Source organism: Papio anubis, chromosome 2 (assembly GCF_008728515.1).
Source record: "Papio anubis isolate 15944 chromosome 2, Panubis1.0, whole genome shotgun sequence".
Taxonomy (NCBI): domain Eukaryota; kingdom Metazoa; phylum Chordata; class Mammalia; order Primates; family Cercopithecidae; genus Papio; species Papio anubis.
In genome coordinates, this window is record NC_044977.1 from 149,603,182 (window position 1) to 149,612,336 (window position 9,155).

General features: G+C 36.0%; 1 protein-coding gene across 7 annotated transcripts in view; it reads left to right on the forward strand.

Annotated features, from left to right (window-relative positions):
- XRN1 (5'-3' exoribonuclease 1) overlaps window positions 1-8,920 on the forward strand; it is a 136,670-nt gene extending 127,750 nt beyond the window's left edge. For 5 of the 7 annotated variants that reach the window (XM_009201582.3, XM_009201581.3, XM_017955816.3 and 2 more), the window contains 3 exons: window positions 2,395-2,433; window positions 2,815-2,975; window positions 3,760-8,920. In XM_009201582.3, coding sequence (XP_009199846.1) covers window positions 2,395-2,433; window positions 2,815-2,975; window positions 3,760-4,062 — 503 coding nt within the window. In that variant the 3' untranslated portion in view covers window positions 4,063-8,920. The remainder of the gene's footprint in view (window positions 1-2,394; window positions 2,434-2,814; window positions 2,976-3,759) is intronic. The other 2 variants (XR_002520524.2, XM_003895004.5) reach the window with 2 other exon arrangements.
- Window positions 8,921-9,155: the final 235 nt, after the last annotated feature.

Genomic DNA, 9,155 nt, shown 5'->3' on the forward strand with positions numbered 1-9,155 from the left:
GAAGAAAATCTTTTTTAGTGCAATGTATATGTAGTATTTTGATTTTTTTTTTTTTTAATGTAATTTGTCTAAGGTCATAAGTTACTATCTAGCAGAACTGGCATTCAAAATCCAAGTCTGAGCCAGGCATGATGGCTCGTGCCTGTATTTCCAGCACTTTGGAAGGCCTGTCTCAAGAAAACCCCCAAAGGCCCAAACCAAAACAAAAGAAAACATTTTTTATACAGTCAAAGGAATGCCAATTCGGTACAGTAACAAAAGCATGGGCTTTGAAAACAGGTAGCTGGTGTGGTGGCTCATACCTGTAATCCCAGCACTTTGAGAGGCTGAGGTGGGAGGATCACTAGAGCCATGAGTTCAAGACCAGCCTGGGCAACATAGGGAGACCTTGTCACTACAGAAAATAGAAAAAATTAGCTGAGTGTGGTGCCGTGCGCCTGTAGTTCCCAGCTATTCAGGAGGCTGAGGCAGGAGAATTGGTTGAGCCTGTGAGGTGGAGGCTGCAGTGAGCCAAGATTATGCCACTGCACTCTAGCCTAGGTCTAAAAAAAAAAACACACAGATGATGACAGACTTGGATTTTTTTTTTGAGACAGAGTGGCACTCCTGTCACCCAGGCTGGAGTGCAGTGGCATGATCAGGGCTCACAGAAGCCTCGACCTCCTTGGGCTCAGTTGATCCTCCTGCCTCTGCCTCCCAAGTGGCTGGAACTATGGCATACACCACCACATCTGGCTAATTTTCGTGTCTTTTTGTAGAGACAGGGTTTCACCATGTTGTTTAGGCTGGTCTCAAACTCTGGGCTCAAGAGATCCGCCAGCCTCAGCCTCCCAAAGTGCCAGATTACAGGCATGAGCCACTGTGCCTGGCCAACAATGTTTTAGTCATAAAGTTTTCATGACATAATGGATCTGATATTTTTGTATAGCTTAATATAATAGTATCCCCATAACTTATAAAATCTAATTTGACTGCTGCTTCTTCACATTCAAAAATGAATACAGTAGCTATATATAGATTAATTTTAAGTAATTAATATGTGTAGAGTACCTAAAAGTTTGCACACAAACTTCTCTAAAAACAGAATTGTCTTATGATGATATATTTTTTAAGAGGAATGATTATTTTCCCCATTTATTATTGATATTTTAGCCTTTTTCATGTTGATTAGTTTATTCATACCTACTAATAATTTTAAGGTTATAATTGGAATGCTTTTGGTCCTATAAAGGTGTTCTCCAAATATTCCAGTTAAAATATGTAAATACATAAATGCCAAGATATTTGAAGGTTAATCAGCAGAGAACAACTTAAGCATTAGATTAACATTTTAAAGTTATTTTGTAAATTTCTATTTTATGTTATAAAAAAATTTATCTCATAAAATGTCCCAGTTGAGGAATATGTATTTCATATTTATAACAGTGATCTATTGGGGAAATTACGGAGTTGACCATTGTATAAGATTAGCATAGCATCTTTTAAATAGACCTTCTTAGCATTATGACTCCCACCAAAGTTGCTCGTAGATAGTTTCAAGACCTAATTTTCTACTTTTGTTTTCTTTTTTGAGACAAGTTCTCACTCTGTCAGCCAAGTTAAATTGCAATGACCTGATGTTGCTTCACTGCAACCTCCGCCTCCCAGGCTCAAGCGATCCTCACACATTAGCCTCCTGAGTAGCTGGGACCACAGCCACATGCCATGCCTGGCATCCCAAAGTGCTGGGATTACAGGCATGAGCCACTGCTCGTGTTTAAAAAAAAAATTTTAAAAAAAAATTTAAAAAAAATTATTTTTAACATTTATTTTTATGTAATTTTCTGAATCTTATTAGTGTTTTTCATATTACAAGTTTTCTTCCTCTTAGAATTTGTGTATGTGTATTTCATAACACTGAAATATGTTATGATTCTTCTCTCCTAATCCAAAAATGTCTTAAGTAGCTGAACTTTAATTAAGCTATACTATTTTACGGGTCTGGCTGCTTTTTATCTCTATGAAAAGAATATTTGAACATAGTGCATATCTTCTTCAGTGGCAGTGTGCTGGTGCCTTGTCACTGTGTAATGTAGTTTTGAAATGCTGCACTGGTACAGGCTGTCTCCGTAAGAATCGCCTATGGAGCTTAATACAAACTCCAGGGCCCATCAGAGTCTGGCTTACTAGATCTGAGGCCCTGCCCAGGAATCTGTATTTCACAAGCTCCTCAAGTGATTCAGATATACAAATTAGATTTGGAACCCATTGGTTCAATACATTTTTAATAAGAAATAAACCATAAGTGAAAAAAGGCCTTGACTTCCAATTATTAAAATAGAAAAAAGAAAGATTCTACCTGTCATATGAAGGTGATGAGATTTCAGGACTTGAGCTTTTTTGGTTTTTTTGTAGGCTGGGATCACTATGGAAGCAACTATGCACTGGGGGCAGGTGAGATCCTTAAGATTTCTCTCTTTGTGCCCAAGCTTTTCTCTCACAAGGGACAATTTCATGACCCTTTTATTATTTTTATAAATATAATTGCAAATATTCCTAAAACTTGTATCAGCATATGATATTAGTAGTAGTATTCTCCTTTTCAGGCCAGTATAATGATAAATTCATTTCTGTAGATAGTCCACACAGTCCTAGGAAGGGATCCTGAGGTTGAATGTTGTAAGGAAGAGTAATTATAGATGAAGTAAGTGTAGGCCTTTTGTTAAAGGCAAAAAAAACAAAAAGCCCAAACAGGCTAACAGAAGGAGGTCTCAAATTTGAGAGCTTTGATGATACCATTTTACTAAAAGAAAAATTTTCCTTGGTTTTTAACAGCTAATATAATGCCTTCATCATCTCATCTCTTTGGCTCAATGCCATGGGGACCATCAGTGCCAGTTCCTGGGAAGCCCTTCCATCATACTTTATATTCTGGGACCATGCCCATGGCTGGGGGAATGCCAGGGGGTGTGCACAATCAGTTTATACCTCTGCAGGTGAGAAAAATTACATTTTTAAGATAATTATTTGTTTAATGCTGAAAGACTATTGATAAAGATTTTTTTATTCAGTTTACTTATTCAGTGCCAACTGGAAGTTCAGTACTAGTGTGGGTAGTAAGAAGGCAGTGATTGACAAGTCTGACCTGTCCCTGCTCTCTGAGTTTGTGTTCTAATAAATAATAATTGTACCAAGTAATATGCTATTCTAATACAGATTGATTACAATCTGAAATATAAATAAAATCACAAACATTTTTAAAATATTTAACCTGTGGAGAATTGTATTTATTTGTTTTTTTATTATTATTATTCATTTTTTTGGAGAAGGATCTCACTCTGTAGCCCAGGCTGGAACGCAGCCCACACACAATCTCGGCTCCCTGCAGCCTTGACTTCCTGGGCTAAAGTGATCCTCCCACCTTAGACTCCTGAGTACCTGAGGCCACAGGCATGTGTCAGCATGCCTGTCTAGTTTTTGTAATTTTTTTGTAGAGATGGAGTTTTGCCATGGTCTCAAACCCCAGATCTCAAGCGATCCACCTGCCTCAGCCTCCCAAAGTGCTGATAATACAGTTGTGAGCCACTGCACCCAGCCCAAGAATTTTAAATATTTTGTTTGTAATTAAGTTCTTTGAATTACTAAAGTCTTACTTGGAAATTATAAGTGGAAGTCACAGATCAGCTGTGATTGACAAATATTAGCAGCATGCATGGTTTATGGTAATTTCCAATTTTTTTTGCCTACATTATTAATTAGTGATGCTTTTATTCCTAACAGGTTACTAAAAAAAGGGTTGCAAACAAAAAGAACTTTGAGAATAAGGAAGCCCAGAGTTCTCAAGCCACTCCAGTTCAGACCAGCCAGCCAGATTCTTCCAACATTGTCAAAGTAAGTCCACAGGAGAGCTCATCAGCTTCTTTGAAGTCCTCTCAGATTGCTCAACCTGCATCTTCTTTTCAAGTTGAAACGGCCTCTCAGGGCCGTAGTATATCTCACCATAAGTCAACACCAAGCTCTTCTTCAAGAAGAAGATCAAGAAAACTGGCTGTCAATTTTGGTGTTTCTAAACCTTCTGAGTAAATTTGGCTGTTGGAATTAATTTCTTCTCTTTCCATCTACCTTTTTATAAATCCATATCTATATCTCATAAAAATTAGAATGTACTATTTTAAAAAATGTGTAAATTGAAATTTTTTCATTTTTAATTTATCAGGCACTTTTCATGCTGTTTAAAAGACTGTGTATCAAATTGTGCACTTTAAGTATGTGCAGTTTGTTGTATGTCAATTATACCTCAATAAATCTGTAATAAAAAACTAAATTAAACCTTGCATTAAAATAACATCACAGTATCAGTGGACTAAACATTAAAATGTACCACTCTAATCATTGGCCTCATCATTGAAGCATCCAGAACTATGAATTAGACATCAGTTAGCAATAATAAGCATTTTTTACACTATCATTGAGGAATAATGACATGGAGCATGAAATTTGGGCCTCCAGTATAACTTACTGAGTGTGGATTTTATTTCCCTTGTTAATGATGTGAGAAAATTGTCAGGAGAATGGCTCTTATTTATATGTATTTTAACTTACGCTTTGTTGTCTCTGAGGGACCCTTAGACCTGCTGCGAAAGGATCACATTTGTTGTGGTGCTGCCAGTTTTGCTTTATTCTAAATTTTGTACCAAAGCAACTTTAGAATAATCAGAATATTTCATCTAACTGCTTAGAACTATAAATAGCATTCTAAATTTGAGTAAATACAATTTTTTAGATTACTCAAAAACCAGCATTAGGAATTTCTAATAAAATTGTTTCAAAATCTACAGGGTACAATGATTACAAATTAATCTTCTAACAAAATATGAAATATTCGTCATGTTAATAAATTGTATTATTTTGTATGGCTTTTTATTTGCTTACCTGACATTTTATGAGAGCTTCATGGTTGGTTGGTATGTAGTGCTTCCTGGGACTGAAGAAATTCTAATTGTTCCAAGGTGTGCTACAATATAGGAGGCACAGTCATCAGTTTGTGACATACATTATTTACCGCCTATTTCATTCTAATTCTGTATTTTTAGCTTTATGCTGAACTGTTCAATGATGCTGGGATTCTCTCTTTGCATGTCATATGTGAATGTGTGGTTCAACCTATAACTGTTGAAATTATTTTAGAATTTATGAAGATTTCTCAGCAGGGCCTATGTTTATATATATATATTTATTATTTAGTTTTTGTGATATGCTTATATTTTTAAGGAAGTAAGTTATAGCATACTTTTTTAAAAGTAGGAACCACAATCTTTATATGGAGCAGCTTGTTATATCTGATTTTCATTTAGCTCGTTGGAAACTCTGCCATGACTCTTAAAGTAGTCTTATTTGTTTTTTAAAATGCTGGTATTAAACTAAATGGACTCCTTTCACTAACTTCTGATTTCAGAGTTTAAATGTTAGCAGGATATTTGTGTATTAGCAGTGCCTTCAGTATAAAAGAGAAATATTCATTATCTGTCATTTATCATAGTCATATAAGTTTCCATGATTTTATTTTCTGTTATTTTCATAAGTTCAGATGTATATCAGTTCCCAACATTGTTTCTTTATCTGTAGTGGGATCTTGAGTAATGAGGCTCAAGTAAATCCTCAATGTTTATCGTTATTGCCTTATAAACTCTATTTGTGTTTAAAGGAAACATCTATTATGGTAATACAAAGAAAAGTTAAATTGTGACAGTAATCTTATATTAACCTCTTCCTACTTTAAAGTGTGTAATGTTTCACCTCAGCTGTACAAACTCCAGTATTTAGAAATTGCCTCACTCATTACTCCTGTGTGACAGTTATATAAATAGCATGCAACTCACATCTGTTTTAGAGCATAGAAGAAGCAGCACCTGCCATCTTCTGAAAACTCCAAAGGGAAATTTTAGTAAACATAGTGCGCTAAACCCATAAGGATACTTCCCCAATATTTGAGCACAGCAAGCTGACAGTTCTATGCAGATAGGCAGTGAGTTTTATTTTCCAGCCAGGTGCAGTGGCTCACGCCTGTAATCCCAGCACTTTGGGAGGCTGAGGCAGGTGGATCACTTGAGGTCCAGAGTTCCAGACAAGCCTGGCCAACATGGCGAAGCCCCATCTCTACTAAAACTACAAAAATTAGCCGGGCATGGTGGCACATGCCTGTAGTCCCAGCTACTCGGGAGGCTGAGGCATGAGAATCACTTGAACCCGGGAGGCGGAGTCTGCAGTGAGTCAAGATTGCACCACTGCACTCCAGCCTGGGCAGCAGAGCAAGACTGTGTCTCAAAAAAAACAAAAAGAAAAAGTTGTATTATCCTTACTTTTTTTTTTTAACATTATTATTCTAAAGGCCAAAACTGAGAAGAGATTAAGATAGGATAGAGCTCCATAATGGCTGGGTAGTGGTCAGGCATTCTCTTTTCTTTTTCCCCTGTAGACCCATTCCAAATGTGGGCCTGAGGTCAATGGGAGATGTGCCCTCCCTATGGAGGATGAAAGAGGCAGAGTCCATTTCTGCCCCGTGATGAGGAAACGATCTGTTGATAGGCCTGGAATCTAGAGTATATCTGAAAAGCAGTTGGACTTCAATAAATTTAAAACCTTCTCTTTGAGATGGCGTGGACTAAGACCACCCCCAAAGTTTAAAAATATGCTCATTCAACTTGAATCTTCTGAGGGCTTTTTGTGAAAATGGTGGACTGTTAAGGGCACACAGAACAGATTCCCCAAATTGCTTTATGTTTCCACATAACTAGAGCACTTCAGTCTATTTAAGCCTTTGTCTCCTAACTGAAACATTTCTAAATATTTCTATTCAATAAGTTTTTTCTTTTTTGAGCAACTTAAGTGAATTTTGAAGATTGCTCCTTCCAGTCTCGTTCCTTTTCACATTTTCCTGCATTATCTAATAATTACCTCAGTGTTAGAATTTGACTGAATGTATTAATTGATTTAAACATCATGTAGACTAAAGTCTTAAACATCTAAGACTCAGTTGCACAAAAAAATTAAAGTCACCTGTACTGAACCTTGGTTTCAATTTAAGATTTTTCTTGCTTTTCAAAGGGGTAACTAATAAAGATTGAAGGGTTTTTTTCCCAGTTGGTCGGAGGAATGAAGAACTATTGATGCAAGCTTTTCGTTGTTTCTTTTCTATGATCAGGTATCTGCTTTCATTTTAGACTGCTGCTTCCAAACTAAGCTAGAATCTTGGTTTTAATGAGAGGAGGCAGATGGAAGAAGAGAAACAGTTAAATAAAGACATACCCAGTCACTGCATTTTTGGACTATACTATATCTTTCTAGCTCAAGGAAATAGATAAACTGTAGGGTCTTTTTTACTCTGTATGTATCAGTTTTTGTGTTAGTCATAGCTGTTCATAGTGGTTGTCTAATTTTTACTTTATTATATGAGAACTGTGCAGATCTTCACTGAAGTTAGTTCTGTCACACTTCTTCCCATTATTTAGAGCAAGGTTTTTTAAAGCAACCGTACAATTTCTCAGCCTTATGAGCTTGCTGTATTTCTTAGTATCATGTTGCTTCCAAATTTTGTTTTTACTGTAAAAGACAATTTTTTGTAGAGAAGTGGCTATGAAAGTCATTCTCTATCTTTAAAAATCAATTACAGAGTTCATTTGTCATTTTCTAGAGATATAGTATTCAAACTGGTAGTGCTCATTATGTACATTTTGTAAGCTCTGTCAGTGAAACCATCAGTTTTGCAGGAGCTTCCTTTCCTGGTCAAGATAAAGCTTAAAATTCCGGAAATTAATATCATTTGGACTGACTTTATTCATATTTCCATCAAACTTCTCCATTACAGTAAGAGATAGTGTTGAACCAGCATCAGGTCTCCGGAAACATGGCAGAGCAGACAGGCCGTTAAGTTTCACAAACATCATAGATCATTTTCTTAGAGAAGAAAAACATGTCTAAAATAGTTTTAGTAGTCCAAAATGTCAACTATCTGTAGCTGCTTTTGTGTGTGTGTCAGTGAACAAATAATACTGCCTTGCTCAATCAATGCATTCAGCCATCTCAAGTGCAATTTGTGAAGGAGACTATAGTTTCCAAAAGATACATTTTTTTACAAAGTTAAAGCTGTAAAAAGTCTGGTTTTTTTCCTCCAGCCATATACCAGCTGCGCTTGGTTATTTCAGCAGTTGGTATACTATTAAATTGTCCAGGCCAAATAAGTTTCTGTAGCTGTTTTAGTAATTTGAAGCCAAATTCTCATGCTGTTTCTCATTAAATAATAATAATGAGAATTTGGTCCACAGTTTGCTTTAAGTTCTCTCTTCCTTTCTTTCCCTTACAGTTAAGGGTTTGGTGGGGGATGGGGAGATTGTTTTTGTTTTTTGGATTTTTTTTTCTTTTGGCCTCAAGTATCATACTTTCTTTTGCCTGTATCCAACTGCTTCTTTGAGTATTTTCATCTATTTTAATATGAGTGATAGATGGTGTGCTGTGTCGTCAAAGTGTTCAACATTTTGTTCATTTAAACAATAGTGTAATTCATACATATATAGATCATATATAGATACATATCTTAATTGATTTCTCACATAACTTTTATAAGTAACTGGAATTTTTCATTAGATCTTATACAGAGAAGTATTTTATTAAAAATTCAAAAGGGAAGACTTTTATGTGCTCATTTTGTAATTTTTGTTTTTAAATATCTTTACATTGTCTGCCAATTAAAGTGTTTTAAACTTGCATTGGAATGGACTCCGAATGTATTTTTGTGGTGTTACATTATCTGTAGATTTCTAGCATGAAGTTAGCCTCACAATGCTGTGCAAAGGATTTTAAAATATGAGAGTCACTGAAAGAGTTTAAACATCTGTTCATGTTAAATGCTCTATGGATTTTAATTAAAGACTTGAGAATGATTTTATAAGCTGTTTGTTCTTTTATTACTATGCTGATATCAAAAGTAGAAACATTAGTCTTTTGATTTGTTTTTGAGACAGAGTCCTGCTCTGTCACCCAGGCTGGAGATCTCAGCTCCCTGCAGCCCCCACCTCCCAGGTTCAAGCTATTCTCATGCCTCAGCCTCCTAAGTACCTGGGACTACGGGCACATGCCACCATGCCTGGGGTTATTGGGGGAACAGGTGATGTTTAGTTACA